The following is a 22,174-nucleotide window of genomic DNA, read 5'->3' on the forward strand; positions in this document are numbered from 1 at the left end:
TTGTCAATGAGAGATAGCGCTAGCACGGCCTCGCTGACATGAAAACTTGGTGCGATTCGGCATCGAAGTCAATTTTGGCGTTGACCGGGCGACGATTGATAGTCATAGTTAAGAAATTATATATGCAACCCCGTTGAGGTCGTCGAGGTCGAGGCGAACCCGGGGGGAGGAGAGCATAATTATGTAATAAACGCGCCACCACGTGTCTCAACTCTTGAGGGCGTTGAGACGACTCATCACCGCGAGGACGCGTACCAGCTGCAATACACCCGTGCATCAGGAGGAAGCACAAGCACCTCAACGCTCTCTTCGATAGTGTGGAACTTTTGAGCTTCTGACTGCATTAAATCCCAAGTGCCCTCGTGGCCTTGAGTTGTACGCAAGAGGTTGCGACCACAAGGAAACGTGCTACCTCATGCCATCGCACTCCGTTCAAGAACGAGGCAAACACGGGAACGACCCAGACAAGCGTAGCCTGACTGAACCGGAGACCAAGCGGCGTAAACTTGGTGAGCGCGCAGCTCTGTATAGCATCTGCTATCACCGCGATAGGCGCGCAGCAGCTCACACAGCATGGCTTTGCCTCATCCCCTCCAGAGCATATCAATACTGCAGACTCAGCTATGCCGACAACGCATACCAATTGGAACGCTCAGCTCGCAGCCATGAAGATCAAGCACGCTGGCATGAAGGGGAGGAAACGCTTCTTAGCTGACCTTGATGAGATACGGACGGCATGTAGGCAAGGATTATGCTTGAGCGGCCTGAGAGTGACCCGTAAGCAGCCTTACTTTAAACTCCTGTACCCCGCCAATCCGCATTCGCCAATCCGCATTTCTCGCGTCTAGGATTGCAACCAAGCGAAGACGAAGGAACGTTCGAGTTTACTGTTCTCCACGGTGCAGAGCACGTTGTGACCATCAACCTGCTCATTTCCGGTGTGTTATGTCGTCGCATTCGGTTTCAATCCACCCATTGCGCTCATTGTGTGGCGTAGAAACTGCCGAGTATCCCAGTGAACACGCATTCTTTGCGTTCTCGCCCGACAAGGACCTACCGCCTCGCGTATCGCACGTTGTCGAGGGAATATCGGAACGAGGCTCGAATTTGATATGCGTTACGGTACAAGATATCCTGAACAATCTATCCAGGGCCATTGGCATAGAGCAGGCTGCTCTCAAGGAGGGGGACTCCGATGCTGACGAGCTGGAAGACGACGATGAAGACGAAGAGTACCTCTACGATGACGATGACCAGTTTGGGATATCAAGTGGCCCTACGGTATCGAGTTTCTCTCTGGATCACTTGCAACGGTGAGTCCGAGGCGCGTCACATGGGCTTATGCTTATTGCTCTCCAGGGATTTCATCGAGGTAGTGGGAATTGGTAGTGATTATCGCCCAGGCCTTATTCGGTTCAACTTGGACGACGTAGCTATTACTATTTCACGACCGGTGATCTCCCTTGCGAAGGACATCCCTCCGCGGGCTTTGATGGCCTGGGACCGTCGCCTACTGTCAAGCATGCAACATCTCACGCTCCTCATACACGGCGTGCGCGGCGTCTATCCAGTCCTACAACCGGACGGGATGTACACTCGCGATGCACTGGTCAAAGGCGCCAAGCCAAAGTTCCACGTTGGCTTGACTGCGCGTTATAAGCCTGGAACCACCCAAGTGAGAGAGCTCACCAGGCACTTTGGACTAGTACAACAAGATGATGATAATGACGACGACGACGAACAAATGGAAGATGACTTCCTGGTGGAAGACGGGAACGCTATTGACACAGCGGACGTTATTCCCGAGCCCGAAGAGGAGGATATCGGTCGATTCGACAAGTTCAGTTTGAGCACAGCGATGGAGTCGCTCCTCAATGAAGTATTCCTACATGTTGTGCAGTTGAGAATTCGGTTCAAGCTAGGCTGGGCGGCTGCCGAACTACTGAGGAGCGAGGCGGAGAAGAAGCAGCGCAAGCCAGAGGAGATGTACGAAGTGATGAAAGATGTTTGTCTCGGGAACCCCCACCTACCCGTGTTCTGACTTCTTTGCCTTAGGATCTCATAAACGCCGATTGGGAAGAACGACGACTGGGAAACTCTTACCGACTTCCTTACGATCCTCTGACCCACACGGAGAAGGGGGCAGATATCAATCTTCCTTTGCTTGCATTCTCCTACCTTATACGACGTTTAACGGTGAGCGGCGCGGTGGCTCAATTCGCGCGGTGCGTAACTGACAGTCGACAATCTGTTAGCTCTGTGCACGATATTGTCTAGTCTGCCACGACCCGATCAAGTCCGACTACGAAGCGCTGAAGCCCTATGTTTGCGATAACAAGTTATGCACCTATCAATACTACCACATGAGCCTCGGCACGTCGCTCGAGGTGCGTATGTCTGCCTTGCGTGTTGCGCGGTTCGGCTAACGTATCCGTCAGTATGAAATATGTGCCAACCCTGCTGTTGTCGATCTGTTGCTTTCTTTGACCTATTGTGCTGCTGCTGAAGGGGTGTTAGACGACCCGCTGCCGGTTGGGATGGGCTTACGCGTTCCTCCGCCTATGGCTGGGGTTTCTACATCCAATCGTCAGATCATTGCAGTGCATGCTGGGTCAGCTGTCAGCCCGCCGAAGGCTGACGGGCCAGATGGTCTATGCGATTTCGACGTCATGGACATCGCATGTAAACGGGCCGCCATCCGAAACCTCATTGACACTTTACCTCCGGTGCGTGCACACTGCGATGGGGTCCTGCAAGTTTTGACTCGCCTACAGATTGCGGACGTGAAGAGATACCTGGAGAAGAAGGTCAAGGACGGTAAATCGAAACCCAAACTTCAGCAATACGATCCTTCAATATTGCCAGCTGCATGGGCTATTCTGCGATGGTGAGATGCCTGCGACATGGTCTCGCTATGATCTAACTACGTGGCATAGGTGTGTCGCATCGTGCACGGCACATTTGGAGGAGTTGACTTCGGAAGAGGAAATTGTTCAGAATATCGGTAAGTGCAATATATATGAAGGATCGGCGTCGCCGCTTATCTCCTTCTTAGATTCCTCCTGGAGGCAGTTCCGATTTACCGTCGGCTCGCCAGTGTGTTCCTCATTGTCCTGATTCACTGTTGATATCAACTTACCACATCAACAAAGGACGCAGAGGCAAAATTCAGCTCTGCCTTGAGGCAGGCCCAGAAGGAGAATTCGTCTGCAAAGGCATATCCATCTATATATGTGAGGTCATTTTCCCTTCAATCTGTTCACCAATGCCGATCCTCTTCAGGCTTTCCACGGATCTCCTTTACGCAACTGGCATTCGGTGAGATCGTTTTTCGCCTGCCACATCTTCTCGACTGACTTTTCTCAAGATCATCCGGCACGGCCTATGGTTCAAGGATGTTGCCAACGGCCGAGCGTATGGACACGGCGAGTAACCTCCTGCTAACCAGGTATTCAGAACTGAACTTCCTCGCAGGTGTCTACTTCGCAAAGGATGGACGGGTTTCCATGAACACTTACTCTGTCAATGCCTCGTACACGTGGAGGAACAGTGCATCGCTCCCTACCAAAGCTACAGCATTAGCCGAGATCGTCAATCATCCCAGCAAGTTCGTTTCTACAACCCCGTATCTCGTCGTCGCACAGACCGAGTGGATTGCTTGGTGGGTGTTTGCTATGCTCCACGTGAAACGCTATTCTGATTTTCTCCAGCCGTTACTTGCTCATCAAGAGTTCTGGCGCGGTTCCGGTAACACCCAAGCCCGATGACGCACCAACGGTGCATACGCCATTCGTCAGGTCCGACCCTTCACACAGTTTGACCATGGGCTCGGCGCCTATCAAGATCCCCCTGCCGTCCCATCATATCGAACGGTTGATATCATTACGACGAGCGGAAGTGTACGACGAGAACTACGACGACGAAGATACAGCTGTCTTCGAAGGGCCGAAACCCCAGGTCTATAGCCAGTCAAAGGATGATGATGCTGACGAAGACGAAGACGCATATATGGACGATGATGACTATGAGATACCGGCCTCCCCGACGAGCAAAGGCAAGCAAAAGGAGTCGCTCGCCGCCCCTCTCGCGGACGACTGGGTGCACGATCCAGAGTGGGTGAATGCCAGCATCGCTCACTTGATGCCCCCGCCGGTGGATGCGACGCCCATGGCGACAATGGCTCTGCAGAAGGAGCTCAAGGCGATGCTGAACGAGCAGAAGAAGGCGAAGTCCCTGAAGGAGCTGGGCTGGTACATGCCACCCGACCTCATTGGTGACAATCTATTCCAGTGGATCGTCGAGCTGCACTCGTTCGAGAAGGACCTTCCTATTGCCAAGGATATGAAGAATAAGGGGCTCAATTCTCTCATCTTCGAAATCCGCTTCCCACCCTCATACCCGCATTCACCGCCCTTCTTCCGCATCATCAAGCCACGATTCTTGCCTTTCATTCAGGTGAAGTTCACATACGATGCTGAATAGCACAGCTTATTGAGACGTGTTCCGACAGGGTGGAGGTGGTCATGTCACTGGAGGCACGTGGATGCATTCCATTCGTTCAAATACGTACTTACGAGTTCGACGATTGCAGGTGGCTCGATGTGCATGGATCTTCTGACTACCGACGGATGGCTTCCGAGCTACAGCATTTCGGCTGTCCTCCTCCAAATCAAGCTTGCCATTTCTAATCTCGACCCTCGCCCCGCACGTCTCGCAAACGATTGGGATAGGTCCGTCTTAATCTCTAAGCCGTAACGAACGGACTAATGTACGTTGTAAAACAGACCTTACGGTGTGCAGGAGGCGCTGGAGGGGTACAAACGAGCGGCCGGCGCCCATGGATGGACCGTACGTCTATACGCACCTTTGCAGACGACGAGTTTCGGTCCGACTGATACACGTTCACACAGCTCCCAGCTGGCATCGACAAGTTGGTCCGATAGAAAGCTTCTGTTCTCTATATCGCGTTTCGTCGTCCATGTCTGCTATCCCGTCGTTATCTTTGTCATTTGTCGTCTCTGCTATCGTCACACCATCCGCCACAAGACCAACGCATGCTCCAACTGCCTGTCAATCCTTTTCCGAAACCACGCTCGTGTATTTGAAGATCGTACCGGGCTGGTTTCCTTGTATATAGAGGATGTGTCACGCAGAATTGAGGGAAACATGAGACAACATATGATTGAAGAACCGCCTCCTAAGCCAACAACGCTGATAGGGACTTATGGCACGGTGAGAACAGCGCAGTGATATGACGTGGGATTGAGCAATACACAGTTGATTCCGAAGAAAACGTCAACACTGTGGGGTACGATGCCGAGGAGAGCCAGAAGGGGATTGACCGGGGCCTGATCCGCCTTCTGGGCACTGCGAGACGGTGAACGGGACACAAATGCTGGAATTTCGGCGGTGGTTCACCTTAGCAGCATTGAATGTGGATGGCTGCACGAGCGCCGGCAACTCTAGCGCGTGCTTACGTAGGTGGGACTGCGAACAGCGAGCCACCATCCGTGCTTTGACATCCCTTTCTGCCGCTCAAGTTCCGGGGGGCACTCCTCCATCCCACCCGACACAAAAACAGATTTGGCTGACGAAGGGCTTTGCAGGCCTGTATTACCTCATCGCCTCTGCGCCCGCCGGACCAAACGGCCACCGCAGCGCGGGTCGGTTCCCCAGCTCGGCAAGCTCAGAACAAACACCCCGCTGCCTGCCGCGCGCTCACCTCTTTCCCTCTGGCAACCTCCTGTCTATACGCCTTTCCTGTTACCCTCTCCTCTGCACTGTTGGCTACCCCTGCCCCCGTTACGACAAACACTTGATTTTCGGCACCCACATTTACTGCTGATTTCTGCATCGCTTCTCGGCCTCATATCTTCCGACTTGGACGGGGGGTCCTCGAACCGATCATCCATCCCTACCTATCTTTACACTCGCATCTCGGGTTCAATTAGCCATTCCTGTGTTTTGCTATCGCCTCTTCCCTCCCCATCCCACAGCTGCCCACCTTGGTATCTATACAGAGCCGGTGAACCCTGAGTGACGCTAGGATGGGCGCAACATGTACAGAAGACAATGCGCAAGCTGTTGACCAGAGCTCCTTTTGGGATTCTAACGGGTTACATTGGGATGCGCATCGAATTGGTTGGACGATCTCGGGCGCGTGTGCTGCTGCTGTGAGTTGTAGCGCCATTCACTATTGCACGATGTCCTGCGGCAGGGACCTCACCTAGCAAAATTCTGACACCACGCTTTTGATGTCTTAGACCGTGTTGATCACACTCGTATCCGTCTTCCGACACTGTCGAAACTACAACAACCCGCGCGAACAACGACAAGTGATCCGTATCTTGTACATGCCACCCGTTTACGCCGTTGTCTCCTTCTTCTCCTACCGTTACTTCCGGTCCTACACGTACTACTCCCTCGCCGAAGCCGCGTACGAAAGTGTCACCATCAGCGCGTTTTTGTGCGTTCACATCTCGCCAAGTCACGTATCCTCTGATCGTTGACGCCACATCCAGATTACTCCTCATAGAATATGTCGCCGACACAGCCTCTGGGCACTCGGCAGAAAATGCGCTTCTCCGGAAGGACAAGCAAAAGCTGCCCATCCCATTCTGTTGCTGGCGCTACCGACCTTCGAAAGCGTACTTCATGTACACGCTCAAGTGGAGCGTGCTGCAGTATGTGATCATACGCCCGGCGATCAGCATAGCGGGCATCATCTGCGAGAAGTTCAACGTTCTGTGCGCAAGCGGAAGCTATAGCATCCATTTTGCGGAGGTCTATCTCGAGGCGGTGGACTTCGTCAGCATCTCGTGAGTTTCCGTCTCATCCGTTCGAGCACCCAACCTTTGTTTGCTGTTCGACTGATTCGTTATGATACAGCGTGGCCTTGTACGGCCTCATCCTGTTTTATGCATTAACGAGGGAAGAACTCAGGGGACGGAGACCGCTCGCGAAGTTTCTGGCGATCAAGCTCATCGTCATGTTCACATTCTACCAGTCCTTCGTTTTTTCCGTGCTACAGAGCCATGGTATCATCAAGGGTAGGTTCCATGTGGAACGTAAAGGGCAGGTAACTCACTACCTATGTCGCAGCGACAACCTATTGGACCGCGACGAATATTGCTGATGGACTCAACGCGTTGGCCATTTGCATCGAGGTATGCGTTGCACATAAACTGCATTGTGGTGGGCAGTAGACTAACAGTTGCGCAGATGGTGCTCTTCGCTGCGTACATGATGTGGGCATACACCGCAAATGAATACATTATCGATGGTGCACCGAAGACGGGTATCTTCCGGCCCTTGTGGGACAGCATAAACTACAGTACGCTTGCATACAACCTACCCCCGACACCCTGTGCTGACCATTTCGCTCTGTCACAGTGGATTTCGTGTACGAGATCTTCGGCTCAGTCAAGTTCTTCTTCGATTACGCACGCGGAAAGCCGAACACACATGGTCCTCGCATACCTGTTGGCACCGACGGAACACGGAAGATGAACTTCGCGGAAGCGTTTGGGGTGGAGGGGGCCTACGCCGGCGCACAGAAGGGTATGGGTAGCGGAGGTGCGAGAAACAGTCGCTCACACCCGCAGAGTAGCTTCGACGAGGGCATACGTCTAGCGCCCTACGGAGAAGGTCAGGACCGGGGGATGATGAGCGAGAGCCCCAGCCCGACGCATGCGAATGGATATGGGCGGGTGACCAGTAACAATGTTCGATAGACTAGCTCTGCCGTTGACATACGATGAGGTGGGGTTTTCGTGCCGTGGATTCGTTGAGCTGATCGCATCCGCTGTGTTTCTGTTTTCTGTGCAGTTCATCGGACTATATACTTATTCTATTCCACTGTAGCAACGCGCTCTTGTCCACGGATGTCGCTTGTGATTGGTCTGTTTTGAGCATGTGGGTCCGACAGGCGTGCGAAACCTGGTCAGACGGTTGCGATTGATGGCCCGAGGGCAGGCTCGCGGTCGTTGCTTGGCACTCCGCCCCCGTCCCTCTTGTTCGCCCCCACCTCAGGTCGTTTCCCGAGAGACGTGCTCGTCGTCGTCCGTTCACTTTCCTTTCCCCCCTCGCCGCTCCTTCCCCTTTGCGGGCCACGTTCCTTATACCACAACACCCGAACGGGCTGACGATCGTGCTCTTTCCCATCGCCTCCTATTCACAGCCTGAAATCAGAAACAAAACCAACGTATAACCCACGAAAAGATGGCCAAAGGACACTTCCGCGTCGGTCATGCAGGCGCTCTGCACACCTCTATCCCCTCGAAGAATAGCAAGCGCGCGAGCTCCTGTGAGTAGCAGCTCTCTTTAGCCCTGTTAAAGTGATCTCGAGGTTCCTGACGGGCTATATGCGCCAGCCTGCGCCACTGGCGGGTTCTACAAGTCGCCCTCCTCCGGCCAGTCCATCTCCTCCAAAGATACTCTCGACATCACCTGGGACACGTCCTGCCTCAACGTCACCAAGGATGCCGTCGACATCTACCTCTACGCCCCCGGCTTGGACTCGTCGCGCATCCACGAGTGGGAGGCTGTTCCATACTCGCAGGGCTCATACTCAACCGTGCTCAAGCCCAAGTGGTGGAACGATACCACCTCCGTGAACCTGCAGCTGCTTATCATCAACAGCGGTGACGCGCCTTTCATGGCCACTCTGCCCGCCGGCCCCATTTGGACGGCGACGTATGACCCGAGCAACTACACTGGTTCGTCTTCGGACACGGACACGGACACGACCGACACGATCACCAACGCGGCGGAGTCGAAGCACGGGCTCAGCAAAGGCGCGACCGCCGCGGCCGTCCTACTTCCGCTTCTGTTCATCATCGGTTTGATCGTCGCTGGCTACATCAAGGTCAAGCGCTCGCGCGGCAAGGACAAGCGCAAGCGTTGGTCAGAGGCGGTCGACAAGCGCATGTCGACCATCTCCACGGACTGGAAGAGCATGACGCCCTCCGGCGCCTCGGCCGCAATCCGCAACTCCATGGCATTCTCGCAACAGGGTGCCAACTCGCGTGCGTCGACCTTCAGCTTCGGCGGCGGCATGCGCGAGGCGAGCTTCGATACCCGCGGATCGACTTACGCCGTCGAAGGTGGCCAAGCGGGCGTCGGCGCGCGCGGCATCTTCGTGCGCGACGAGAGTAACCCCGAGATGTCGCAATTGCGCTACCCGAACGGTGTGAACCCATTGGCGGAGCGCGTCTCTCGTGTCTCGTTTGCGGACGGCACCCGGGTTTCTCGCGTCTCCTTCGCTGACGGCACGCGCCCCTCCATCGACTCGCGCCGCTCGCGCGTTACCTCCCGCGCGTTCCACACCGGCTATGTTCCCCCGCTGCCCACTCGCCAGGATTCGTCCTCAGCCTCATCGGATAACGAACTTCCAAGCGGCATGCTGAGCCCCACGCAGGCTCAAGGACCATTCACTCTCACTCCCGAGGATATCAGGGCCAGGATGTCGGGCGCCAACACCCAACCGAGGCCCAGCATCGACGAGGTCATGCCCGCTCTTACCATGATGCGCACGGGCATGGATGCATCGGAGATGCTGTACTCCCCTGACGCTAACGACGCGTACGTCGAGACCTGGCATATGCCCACCCCGCCAACACCTTCCCACCAGCCTGAGTCGCCCATCCCCTCGGCCACTGCGCCTCTCATGCAGATGCCGACGCCCTCCGTAGATTCGCCGTCATTCCCGATGGTTTCACCCGTCATGCCCTCCATGCAACTCGAGCAGGAAGAGAGCATGAGCCCGGATGCTCTACTCCGCGCGTACGCTACGAAGAAGGCCCAGGGAGAGACGAACCAGTACGGAATGCGGGTGCTCTATAGCCCGCCCGGCAGCCCTGCACCTGCTGCCAACAACCAGAGCTTCGCTGCATTCGGTGCGGACTCGGCGAGGCAGTAATGAGGGACGACTGGCCAGCGCTAGTATCGAGTGGTGTAAGAGTATGGGTGGCGATGTGGTGGTCGCCTGTGGTGATGCCCCCTTCATGACCCTGTCTTTGTGTCCTGTCCCAACGTGTCCCGGAGAGAGACCCATGTTCTCTTCACCATAACCCTCTGTCTCTCTCTTCCGTTCCTATCTTCTCGTGGCTTCAATCTCATTCCTCCCGTGTGCACCTCTCATGTCTCATTCTCCTTCTGCCGTGTGCCGTCACCTTCCATTTCAATTCCTATTCGATCTATCCTATACCTTCTCTCCGGCAGGTCCTTTGTCCACTCCTGGAGTCCAGGTTCCGCCGACCCGAGTTCGCCTGCGGGGACAGTGACTTCGTCATCGTCCTTTTACCCGTCCTCCTTCGGACTTGCAGGGAGGGACTCGCGAGACGCAGGCGGTATTCCCTTCAGTCTACTATACCTTGGCCTTCTCGCAATATACCACTTCTTCTCGCTACGGCTGCCGCTGCCTCTACGCGGCCTTTCTGTTTATTCTATATGTAAATCTTCATCTCCCCTTGTCGTGGTTAAATGCGACCGAGAGGTGCTTGGAATTGTGATATGTATTATTCAACTTACACCGATATTGAGACATCTCTACCGCTACGCCTTATATTTATGAAGTACATCATTTGTGGTGCACCTTCTTGGCATGGTAGGATAGCTCGGGTGTGACCCTCGCGGTCCCGGCGCGCACGTCGGAGCTATGTATACATAGTTCCCCGCACGCAGGTACGCAAGCTGGACTTGCAGACGTTCAGATTGCCAAATTCGTTCGACTGAATTTCTGCGGTAGTTATGTTGAACAAGCTGCTGTAGATATCTACTGCTTGAAAGCCCTGCGCATCACGCAGGAGGGTCACCCCACACGAATGTAAGTACAAAGCGCTACTAGATGCCACCTTGATGCACGAGGCATGGACGAAATGTTCGTCATTATGACGATCACACCGCAGGGCTTTGCACGCAATAGCATGTCTGCTGCCATCGGGGACGCTATGGATCAGCTGCCGACCTGCGCGCCTCCGCCTCCGCCTTCGATTGCCGGATAACGAATGTAGGATCGTGGAGCAGCGCGCTACGCCTCGCGTCGGTGGAAAGCACACAGATCCACTTGCCATGCTTAGGATCTCTCTCTCACCCCAAGACTTCGGGAACCCGGTTGGTGTTCTTTCGGCGAATTTGTCAGCCTGTCGCGAAGAAACAGTATAGGTCTACTCTGTAGCATCTCCATATGCTACTGAGGTTCGTAGCGCCGCACACACTATCTTTCGGGTCTGACGCAGTACGCGGATTATATTGGGGATGATCTGGACTTGTCATTGCGCTGTGCGATTCCCTATCGCTGCAAAAATAGATCTTCTCTAAGGAGCATGTCGGTCTCCTGAAGACAGCTTTCGCTTCCCGGTGCACCAGCACCGTATGCGCACTCTGCGCACCCTTTGGAAGCCTGTGCCAAATTCTGCGTATATAAAGCTCGGTCGTGACGTGGCTTGTGATGCTCATATCCCTGATATGCTTCGCATTGCACTGATATTTGCTTTTCTGGCCGCTGCGGGAACGCTGGCTCAACGTTCGATCCCTAACACATGGCCTCAAAATTACACTGGTATACCACGTGGGGACTACTCCCCTGAATGGCAGCACTGTAGGTGTCGTGACCAATGTCTCCGCGTATTCATGTTTATCGATATCCTTTTATGCAGACTTTGAGGTGAAAGGTGCACTACCGAACGTTACCAAACCGTTCGCCCCCCGGAGCTTTGCTGGCAACATCAAGGTCAACCGCCCGGGCCATGATAACGATACCCTGTTCTTCTGGGCCATCGAAAAAGAGCTAGGCTCGTTGACAGCTCCCGAAGTCGAGAGGAACGATAAACCCTGGTTGATCTGGCTCAACGGTGATTGCCATGATCCTTTCCCGCAACTTGAAGCAGCACGTAACCGATGAACAGGCGGCCCTGGGTCATCGAGCTTCCTTGGGTTCATGACGGAGGTTTTTACATTCTTACCAAGTCATCGAGATACTTCCGTAACACTTCATATGACAGAACGGACCCCTGCACGTCACCGCCGACTATTCGATTGTTGAGAACAAGTACAGCTGGGACAAGCTCGCCGACGCTATTTGGGTAGACCAGCCTGTTGGCACCGGCTTTTCCACGGCGGACACGACGGGATACAGTGCGTTCATCCACAGATTCGAGCCTACAATGATGATTGATACTCGTTGTCAGTTGCGGATGAGGATCAGATGGGACAAGACTTCGTCAGAGTTTTGATGTTGCCAGCGATGGTACCTATCTGACCTGTTGCTTAGTTAGGATTCCTGTCAAATCTAGTCAAGGTGTTCCCAAGCCTGGCTAAAAGGCCGTTTTACCTCAGTAAGCCGTGATGTGTTTTTGAGTTCCCAGTATGTTGATTCAATCGTACTGTAGCCGGAGAGAGCTATGTCAGAAGCTTACGGTATTTCCCCTGAAAGCTAACTGACACCCACTGCAGGCCGGCACATATATCCCGTACATTACCAAGGCGATTTTTCAGAGGTAATCCTCCTTTAAGCAACGCGATAGAATACTGACGACGTACGCATTGCAGTCCCAAACCTCCCGTTAACCTCGTGAAATTCGCTATCGGTGATGGAGCTATAGGCGATCTGGCAACTTTTGAAGAACTTCCTGCTGTGAGTCTTTGCGTTCAAGAATTTTACTGCAGTTCAGCAGAACAATATTGCGGCAGGTTCAATTAATCGAGACGTACCCGCAATTGGTCAATTTTGACATTGATGTCCTGAACTATTTCAAGGAACAGTGAGCTATCTTCCATCTCTGTTATGATCGCCCAAATTCATCATACCTCAACAGGCAGCATCTCTGCGGTTATGATCTGAACTTCACATATCCTCAGAATGGCCACTTCCCCACTCTGTTGGATCCGTTTGCAAGCGTCTCTAATGACGATGCTATGAACGGCGCCTTCTTCTCTCGTGGGAGCTTCACTCTCCGCTCCGACTCCTGGCGGACTGCTATTGCTGAGCGATACGCTTCCCGAGCTAACGCCGGAAAAATCGTTAAGCGCAAGCCAGAAGAACGTGAGATGGCGCGCCAAGCCTGGAAGCAAGAAAAGCGAGACCTCAGCCAAAGGGCCAATGGAACCATCGATCCATGGTGAGATATCCTACGTAATGTCATTAGCAAGAATATTCAGCGACTTCCTAGGTACGGATGCTTCCTCTTGGACGAGCTGACTGGTAAGTAGTCCTTGACTCCGGTCTATGGAATCCCAACTGGACTGGTTTGCAGACTACGCGGTCAACTTCTCCTTCCCATGGACCCTCGGCGGGTTTGATGTATGTTGCTATGACCTGGACTCACCGGATGCACGTTGACGGCAAGCGCGTTTGCCGTCAGGTTTATGACATACCTGATGCGCTCAACCCGGAGGCTCCTTCCGATCCTTCTGTCTTCTTGAACAGTGAGCATAGAGTCGTCCTGCATAAGGAGCCAATTACAAATGCGACCCGCAGATCACATCACACGATCGGCGTTGCACGCGCCAACCAGCAAGAACTGGACCTCCAGTTTCAATTATCCTTTCAATTCGAGTCGTGCTCAGAGTGAGCCTCTCCTTGTCTGTGTATATGTAACATTCTGATATGCGAATCATAAGTCCCTGGAGCCAACGAGTTCGGCGACCCAAGTGCGTAGTCTGCTCTATTGCATAGGTTCAAGTTCTCGTATTGACTAATTCGAAGGTGTACCGTATGACCAATATCCCCTGAAATAGTTGTGGTCACTGACCATTGAATGCAGGCCTATGGCTTTCTTGTCAGAACTTGCTGCGAATGCGAGTGCTCACCACGTTTCGATGGTGTTCTACTCCGGAAATGACGATGCGTTGGTTGCACATCGTGGAACTGAAGGTGAGTTGTCTCGTGCACGCTGAGATCAATTCTGTGCTGAGATCGACTTCCAGTCATCATTCAAGTAAGCTCGACAATGAGCTTTTCGCTGGAAGCGAGCACTTACGAACATTCTCACTGTATAGAACATGACGTTCGGAGGTATACAAGGCTTTACCCGTGTGCCATCCACCCCATGGTTCGACGATGATGGGGTGCGTGCAGATGAGACCTGTAGGTGTCAGTTGTAAATGACGCATCTCACACAGAACCTTGCCGGCATAGTACACCAAGAGCGCAACCTCGCCTATGTGCTTTTCATCGGCGCTGGACATCTAGTGCCGCAATGGAAACCCGATGCTGTAAGACTCTTATTCTATCACGATCTGGTTTTCAGGGACGGATCATCTGGTTTTCACTGTTCAGGCATTTGTCTTCCTGCGCGAGTTCATTCTCGGATCGAACAAGACCGGTCTAGTTGTCGATCCGCATAAGCCTGCCATCGGCGGCGAAGATCCATCGATTGCGCCAGCTGATGTGATACCAGGCACGACAGCGATCTTCTACGGCAGTGGAACAACAGTATCCAGCGCTCTTGTTGCCAGCGCAAGCATAGCCAGCTGGGAGAGCGTGGTTGTGCACGCGACCATCACGGCTGGTGCTCATGCCACTTCATTAGGGTTTTAGGTAGTAGACGGCAACGTGAATGGTAATCCGATGACTCGATGACAGGAAGTACTGGAATGCACTCGTATTTCTGCAACACGCTTCAACCCCTTTACTTCCCCAATCCGTAGGCTTGACGAGGGAACAGTGATAACACTGCGCGAAGCCCTGTCCGGTGGACAGGCTATCAAATTCCCAGATGAATATATGGTGCCCAGCGGGATGGCGCCCCCTGTGTTTGTCGTAGCTGTTGTACAGCCGCATCCAACGCATAAGGCACGACGTCGGGGTTCAGGGTTTGAGTTCCGCCCTTGAATAACTGTTCATAAACGTCCCTAGCAATCGCTGGGCCATCAACGTCTTCCATGGACCTGGAGAAGCACATCATGGAGAAGACTCATTGAAGATAAATCAGAAAACCAACCACAGGGTTGCAATGACTGATTTGAAGCCTATAGACAGCATAGTAGCTGCAAGGTGAATAGTCTCGTCGGGTTGACCCTTTAAGATAACCGTAGATAGGCAGAGATTAGCATATATTCAAGGAGGTCCATTGTGATAGCCATACTTTGGCCCCTTGCGCCGTCTCACATGCACTCAGAAATGCAAGAAATGCCCGTGGCAAGGAGAGCCCTGTTAACTGGGAGATTGTAAGCAATCCATCGCGCAACACGAATCCATGCTCAAGTGGATCAGCCACGTCGTGGATGCCGTGACAAGCCAAATGGAGGATAGTTGTGTCAGGTAATTGTTCAAGTAAAGCGTCCACTGTTATACCGCCGCCCAACGATGCGTCGTATTCTGGTCGCAGTGAAACGACATCTGATTGCGGTACAATGCGAAGAATCTCTTTCACCTCCTCCACAGTGCAAGGCAAGTCGCTCCAGGCGGTATTGAATGACGTTGGTGAAGCTGCCAGAAGTAATCTATTTTTCTCCAGGCCAAGAGACGCGTGAGTCCTTCGCGCTTCGAGAAGTGAGCTCAGTGTCGGGATATATGATGAAACAATGTAATTCCAGCAACCCGTTTGTGATGTTCCGGCCGCGTGGATAGGAAGATGAGCAAACTTTCCTGTTGGACACCACCAAACTCGTGGACGAGCACGACCGCTTTTAGGCTGTTCGACGGATTGAGATACAGCTGATACCGGTCAGAAGGCATACTTAGTACTTACCTCTAGTCCCAAAGCGAAGAGGATAGGCCACACGACATTCGCCCATAGAGTGGCCAGAATGGCTTCGCATCCTCTAACCAAGGATGGTTTATCGTGTTTAGAAATTTGAAGCCTAGTCCGCAATGATGATCTCGCTGTTGTCACAGATCTGTGCCAGGCCTGGCTCGATTCCAGAAGCCATGTTTCGGTGATAGATGATAGAGGCAATATAATTCGACAAGACGGGTTAATGATAAGTGCGTGGCAAAACCGCGACGTCGAGACCAAGATAATCACAGGCCCCAACTTTGCCGCCGACATGAGCTCTTGGCAACCTTCAGGTAACATGAATCGCTCTAGCCCAGGCAGGACGCGGATGTGACGAGAGAGTCTATCAAGATTCGCCATGTCCATTATCCTTCTGATTTGACGGATCTCCTGTGGGATGTCAGGCGTTGATTGCCGCCAGGAATCCTCCCGCCGTAATCGAGCATGAAGGTTACGTATGCTTCGTCCTAGACCCTCTGGCAAGTTTTCAAACTGGTCGCGAAGCTGGGTTGCGAACGTCCAGAAGGCCGCACGACCTTGCTCAAGAAGTTCCAGAGCTATAGACGACTGGTTCATGGCTAAGGCATGTGACGCTGCAGAAGTCGCAATGTGGCGGGCTTTCGCAAGCAGGCGGATGCGGGAGTGCCGTTCTAAGGCTAAGAACGCAATCCGCGGAAGTAGGCGGGTCGTTTTGCCGTAAGCTTCGAGAACGCGAGAGCGTGCCCATGGCGGAAGGCGACTGTACAGCTTGTCGACGCCTTCCAAAACAGGGATAGCGCGCGACAGACGGACTAGAGGATTCAATAGAATATCTTCTCTGAGCGCATCCAAGAGATACTGCATCCCCCGAGCAACGTCGTGGAATGATGCCCCTTCCTCCAAGTGAAGATTAGCCAAAGAGAAGAGAATCCTGGCGCGGTGGCTATGATAAGGAGGCAAGGCGTCTAAAGCTTGGAGAAAGCACGCTTTTGATCGCACCGCGTCTGCTTGGTGTTTGCAGCAGCGGAATCTATGCATGTATACCTTCCCAATCAGGGATAATCGCTGCGATCTATGGGTGTAACCCTCGAGGGCGGGCTGCAACGAGATCCATTCCAGTATGAATATGACAGCTTCGCCGTCCGAATGATGAGAAAGGCGAAGATAGCGGGCAGTTAGAATATCTGCCAGTGCCATCGTATATTTCCTTTGGGAGTCAATCCCTTGCCAAGCTAGCTGGAAAATCGTGGACTCGCCACTACTAGGCCGCCGCACGAAGGCTCCCTGGTGAACGTCGTTGATTGAGAGTGAGTCTATGGCTGGGGGAAGATGATCCATCAGCCGTGCTTCCTGTGAATCTTCAAGGTTCCCTTTCTCCACGAATCGTATAGTCAGGGTGTTCGCAAGGAGAATGCGGCATGCGTGAGAGTTCGAGACTAGATTCGATGAGCACATTCCGCGAATGAGAGATATAGCTTTGTCCAAGTCTTGTAACGAGCCAAACTCAGCGAAACGTAACTTGAGGGCCTCCGTCAACGTGTACATAATAAGCCACCGACGGGGGTGACCAGGTCCGCCCAGCTCAATGGCTTGCCCGAGCAGGCGGACGACTTCATTGAGATCTTCGTGAGAACTGTAGTTGGTTTGACCAAACTGCACTACAGAACATGGTCCAGGTGTCAGGGGATGCAGCTCGGCTTCGCAAATCTCAGCATAGTGATCCAATCTGGCTCGCAGGCGAGGATGTCGATGGAGAAAAGAGGAGCGCCATTCATTGAATCTATCAATGAGGGCGTCGCAGTAGTGACCGAGGATTTCCAGACTGTCATCCTCGAAAGAGGCGGAGATGAGTAATGCCCGACGGTGGTTCATGACGGCGTCCTCAAGATCGGCAAATAATCCTTTCTGCAGAAAACGCTGGCGAAGCGCTATCGCTAGTAAATGCATAGAGATACGGCGTTCTGGATCGTCAATTGAACATGATGCAATAGCCATTCGATGACACGCGATGCCTTCCTCCAAGCAGTTTTCGGTCGGCGTTAATACGTGTTGGCGTCGGAGAGCGCGCCCCAGGACGTTCAATGCTTTGGATCGCGAGAGATGCAGAGCCGAAGCGTGTTCCAAGGCGAGCCTGGACAAATGTATGGCCTCCGCGAGATCAGGTATAAGCTCCCGTTCTTCGTAAGACAAGATCAGAAGTTCGGCGAGGGATACGGTGGCTTCGATGCGTTCTGAACAACGGGAATTGCAGGAGTCAAGAGCATCGCGCGCAGCCGCGAGGGCATCAATGAAATCTTGAATATCTCCCGTGCGCCAATACCGTCCGTCAACCGCTGCATCTCGAGGTTCACGGCTCTCCGATGTGTCGCTCGCATTCTTCCTCGAATCTTGGAAGTGAAAGTCACAGAAGGGTGAGATGCGGGCCGAGGTATCAGGAGTGTTAAAATCACTAGCTTGCCTGTTGAGCAACCGTCTTCGAGTGCATCTGCATAGATATGGTTCTGCTGGTTACATGAACTGAACATATGATCTTCAACGTTGAAATACGCCGAATATAGCTAAAGGTTGAGTTCAGCAATCTGTCGAAAGAGACCAGGAGCACAACGACGAGAGCAATACGACCCTGCACAGCCTGGATCATGAACCGCAACAGGGATACGTCGTATAATTAGCATTAGGATCAGATCATGTTTCTGAATCCGAGCTACTCATTCATGTTATGCTGGTTTCGGCCCTTATTATGGTAGAAGGTGGAGCGCGTCCAGAGCGCTTCATGAAGACAGCTGCATGTTCCTAGTTCCCTTCCTGTCCCCCATTTGAATCTGACTAAGCAGCCGCCACGCAGGCATTCTCGAGTTATCGGAGCAGGAGAATAAAGATGACATTAAAGGGCTACTGTTATGTGAGGGATAACATAGGATAGGTAGGATAATTAGATTATAATTAATAGTAATACAGAGCGAAGGTAACTTGTACGGAGCGGCGGAGCCTCATGTGTTCGATTTCGGGTCATGAAGCCGCTTGGGAAGGAAGAGTCCGGAAGTACATCGTATTATAGCTGCGCGAGCCCCATGTGTTAGGGTTCGGAGTGCGAGTGGAGTCCGTTCGCCGCTGTAGATCACGGAAATCGTCGATGAGGCCGAGTAAGGATGTGCCGCGCTGCTTCACAATCCGAAGAAACCGAGGGTCGCGGAACTGAGCGTTGTATTGGATGGCCTCCACCAGATAAAGCAGATCTGAGGTTAGATGTTGAACCTCGAAATCAAAGGACTCCGCGAGATCCTGAAGCTCGTCGTCACCACCAGCCCAGATGGCCGCGTTCGGGTCACTGGAGAACGCGTCCGATGCGGACGAGTTTGGTATGTCGCTCGTTCCAGAATCAGATGGCGGCGGCGCGTCGGGCGGCGAATACCCCGAATGCAAGCCTTCGTCGCGTCGAATTTCGGCATCCGTGTGCGGAGGTGCCAAGGGCTTCAGTAGCGGATGATGCCAGAACGGCAGAGTTCGATTCCGCGATGCCTGGAGGAAGAACTGGGGAGGGACAGTGTGGCAAGCTTGAATGAGGTGCTTGCAAATGAGAAATCGGCTTGTTGCAAAGGCCGGACAGGTACAAACCCATCGGTACGCATCTGGGCTGTACTTCGGGTCGTCTGGGTTGCGAATATGTGCCGACTCGCACTTGCGCCACGCGCGCTTGAACGATTTTCGCCAGGAGGGTTGTTCACGATTGCGACCTGTCGGTTTGAGGTGTATGCTGAGGCGTCGCGTGTATGCAGGTACGAGCTTGTCAGTCAGAATCCATATGAGCAAGTCGATGCGAGGCTTGTGGAAGTGATGTAAGAAGTCCTTTTTGATCCGGCGCCAGCTGGCGAAAGACATGTTATATCGTCGTGCACCAAGGGCTGGCGAAGGACTCACTGGCTCTCGCAGATCATTGTTGTCTTCAGTCGGGGAATCAAGTTAAACTTGCTTCGAGCCCAGAGTCCCCAGCGCCCCGGTCGATACCAATTACCCCACAAGTACGCCCAAAGTTCCCTCAACTCATGGCTGACGCAGAACGAATATACCTCCTTCACAGCCCACTCGCGAATCCCAGCTTCCGATGGCGCCGAGTAACCAGGGATCAAAGGATGTGCATGAAAATGCCGATCGACGAGCTTGAGGACTGAATCGTGCAACTCCTTTGGACAAAAGACGCGGCGTTGAGTTATTGATTCGGAATCTGAGATGGCGGCCAGTGTACTCGTTGTGTGGTCTTTGGGCGTGGGTTCGTTCAACGAGGCCAGCGTTGATTGAATGGAGCGAGGGATGATGATTTTGACACGTAGTGAGTTGGCGCTTCTCCAGGCGGGAGTGAGTGCAGAACCCTCGACGCTCTCTGCACTGCCGCTCATAACCACCTCAGCGTCGCCCGTCTCTGCATCCACCTTCACTGCCAGGTCATCACCGCCGTGTAGCCCGTCCAGGTCACCTCCCTCGATATCGTTTGGATCCGAGTGGCTCTGAGGCACGAAGTTGAGGTCAATGAATGGAAACTCGCGTTTTGCTATTCGCGGGTCATAGGCAGTCGTTCGTAGGTTTCCTCCTAATCGAGTACGGATCGCCCGTCTGAGATGCCACCAACATAGTTGATTCTTTGAATATGGCCACTGCTCTTGTGCGGCCTTGATCTCTGCGATGTCTTTATCTGTGTGGACAAACTGTGGATTGACACTATATCGGTCGCGCAGTGCACGTAAGAACTCGCTCAGCGCACGTTTGCGCTTGCCATTGCTGATTGCGGTTGCGGTTGACAATAAGCAATATGCCATGGGAAATCCAGCACCATCGACTTCGCCAAGGACCGAGTATAATTCAAGATCTTTGGCATTTGTGTTGTCTGGACGCGTGACTTTGAGACGGACTGATATTGATAGTACGTGTTGCTACTCACAGGTTGCATCCATGGCGACCTCCACCAGTGTCGCGCCAATTTTGGCTGCGATCTCCGGTAGACCCCACGCAAGGATCGTAACACCATCATCAACCTGCAGATCCTCAAGGAGGTCGACACGGCCTTGCTCTTGGTACTCAGTGAGGAGCTCGCAACCCGACGTGAACTGATCATCCTGGCGTTTCCATAGGATCTCGCTCATGGTTGACCAAGCGCGATGGATTTGGTTCGGGGATACATATGGCCATCGTTCGTGTATGACTGAGACGAGTGCGTTTGGGATTGATGTGCGGAGATTGGCTCTGATGATGTCCAGGGCTTCCGGCGGCATATCAACCCGGTAATACGGTTGGTGCTTTGTGTGATGTTCAAACCGGACGCGGATATTGAGCTGACCACCGATGTGTTTGACGGCAATTTGCAGCCGACTGCGACAGTTGAACCTATCCATGCCAAGGTTGTCGCGTGGACGAGCACCCTGTACCTTCCTAACCTTCTTAGCATGTCCGGCATCCTGGCTGCACCAGAATCGTGTCCGCCGGCCATGCTTCAACACAGTGTGGTCCCGAACACTGCCGTTACATGTTTTGAGCACCCAACAGACAACGCGGCGGAGCCAGTTCACGTACGTGAATCGGTAACCAGTTGCTGCCCATATATTCTCTTGTACTTCTCGCACCCGCTCATAGTCACGCCACAGTGGATCATCGGTTATCACATATTGACCCGCAAAGTCGACATCACTGGCATCTTTGCAACTCGTCTTCAATGCCTGTAGCATGCTGTATGAACTCTCGTATGACTTGTACTCCGTCTCTGCTACCAACGTCTCGCTGGCCACCTGCCGTGAGTCAGTGAACCGTTGACAAAGATAGGGGCTGTCATGTACCCGAGCTCGCTTTGCTATAGGCTCACCAGACTCCGCACCACTGTCGTCACCCTCTGTGTCCAGCACTATCGGCTCGTCCCTGCTTCCCGCAGATATCTGTGCTCCTTGTTGGACAGGCGATGGCTGACGGCATCCAGGCGCCTTCTCTTTTGCCTTCTGTTTGCGTTTGGACTCGCGACTGGAGGCTCGATGCTTTATGCATGTTTTCCATCGATATTCCGCTTCAGGAGGAAGTTGACTGTTGCAACCCGAAGACGAGCATTTACGCGGCGTCCCTGCACTGGCCTGTGTGATGGATGATATAGGCTGAGCCTGGAGCACCTGTTGAAGATTTCTAATGGAATCCAATGCTTTGGGATCCATCCGAGGGGAGACAGGGGTTCACAACGGGAGTTCGAGTGCAACGGCGGAGAGCCTCAGAAACGTTTGGGATGGCATGTTTCAACCATTTCCTCAATTTATTATATTTTGTACATTTTACTTGCTACACCATGCGAGGCAAAGCCCTGCATGAAGGCATCGTCGGCCGGGATCAGGCTGAAGTGAGATAAGACTGAAGACAGGATTGACCGTGGGAAATGATTGGTCAGATTCAAATGGGGGACAGGTGGAGACGCTCATGTTCCAGCCACGCAGGAGGGGCGTCAAAATTAT

General features: G+C 53.2%; 5 protein-coding genes across 5 annotated transcripts; 4 read left to right on the forward strand and 1 right to left on the reverse strand.

The window, feature by feature from the left end:
* Positions 1-665: 665 nt before the first annotated feature.
* Positions 666-4,943, forward strand: PUNSTDRAFT_115057 (uncharacterized protein; the record flags this gene model as incomplete). Its single annotated transcript, XM_007385920.1, has 19 exons — positions 666-777; positions 849-938; positions 998-1,313; positions 1,360-2,005; positions 2,056-2,196; positions 2,256-2,387; positions 2,439-2,726; positions 2,775-2,887; positions 2,937-3,004; positions 3,056-3,096; positions 3,153-3,233; positions 3,283-3,318; positions 3,368-3,425; positions 3,475-3,661; positions 3,711-4,455; positions 4,511-4,535; positions 4,592-4,730; positions 4,785-4,848; positions 4,911-4,943. 19 exons carry the CDS (start codon positions 666-668, stop codon positions 4,941-4,943), a joined length of 3,315 nt encoding a protein of 1,104 aa, XP_007385982.1.
* Positions 4,944-5,511: 568 nt separating this feature from the next.
* Positions 5,512-7,856, forward strand: PUNSTDRAFT_53945 (DUF300-domain-containing protein). The gene is made up of 7 exons (XM_007385921.1): positions 5,512-6,173; positions 6,264-6,466; positions 6,522-6,818; positions 6,889-7,049; positions 7,102-7,166; positions 7,222-7,333; positions 7,393-7,856. The coding sequence occupies exons 1-7, from the start codon at positions 6,048-6,050 to the stop codon at positions 7,731-7,733; spliced, it is 1,305 nt and encodes a 434-aa protein (XP_007385983.1). The 5' UTR covers positions 5,512-6,047; the 3' UTR covers positions 7,734-7,856.
* Positions 7,857-8,089: 233 nt separating this feature from the next.
* PUNSTDRAFT_53946 (uncharacterized protein) lies at positions 8,090-10,555 on the forward strand. Its single transcript, XM_007385922.1, has 2 exons — positions 8,090-8,305; positions 8,373-10,555. The coding sequence occupies exons 1-2, from the start codon at positions 8,221-8,223 to the stop codon at positions 9,917-9,919; spliced, it is 1,632 nt and encodes a 543-aa protein (XP_007385984.1). The 5' UTR covers positions 8,090-8,220; the 3' UTR covers positions 9,920-10,555.
* Positions 10,556-11,466: 911 nt separating this feature from the next.
* PUNSTDRAFT_136362 (alpha/beta-hydrolase) lies at positions 11,467-14,539 on the forward strand (the record flags this gene model as incomplete). The annotated part of the gene is made up of 22 exons (XM_007385923.1): positions 11,467-11,599; positions 11,658-11,852; positions 11,907-11,947; positions 12,003-12,135; positions 12,189-12,220; positions 12,272-12,335; positions 12,390-12,403; positions 12,454-12,497; positions 12,550-12,634; positions 12,691-12,761; positions 12,816-13,118; positions 13,170-13,201; positions 13,254-13,300; positions 13,362-13,425; positions 13,478-13,567; positions 13,621-13,650; positions 13,706-13,712; positions 13,764-13,873; positions 13,927-13,937; positions 13,999-14,067; positions 14,122-14,214; positions 14,279-14,539. The coding sequence occupies 22 exons, from the start codon at positions 11,467-11,469 to the stop codon at positions 14,537-14,539; spliced, it is 1,929 nt and encodes a 642-aa protein (XP_007385985.1).
* A 4,030-nt stretch (positions 14,540-18,569) lies between these two features.
* On the reverse strand, positions 18,570-20,962 carry PUNSTDRAFT_90128 (uncharacterized protein; the record flags this gene model as incomplete). Its single annotated transcript, XM_007385924.1, has 4 exons — positions 18,570-19,563; positions 19,617-20,076; positions 20,170-20,577; positions 20,632-20,962. The coding sequence occupies 4 exons, from the start codon at positions 20,960-20,962 to the stop codon at positions 18,708-18,710; spliced, it is 2,055 nt and encodes a 684-aa protein (XP_007385986.1). The 3' UTR covers positions 18,570-18,707.
* Between the last annotated feature and the right edge of the window lie 1,212 nt (positions 20,963-22,174).

The sequence above is a fragment of the Punctularia strigosozonata genome, assembly GCF_000264995.1.
Source record: "Punctularia strigosozonata HHB-11173 SS5 unplaced genomic scaffold PUNSTscaffold_10, whole genome shotgun sequence".
Classification (NCBI taxonomy): Eukaryota; Fungi; Basidiomycota; class Agaricomycetes; order Corticiales; family Punctulariaceae; genus Punctularia; species Punctularia strigosozonata.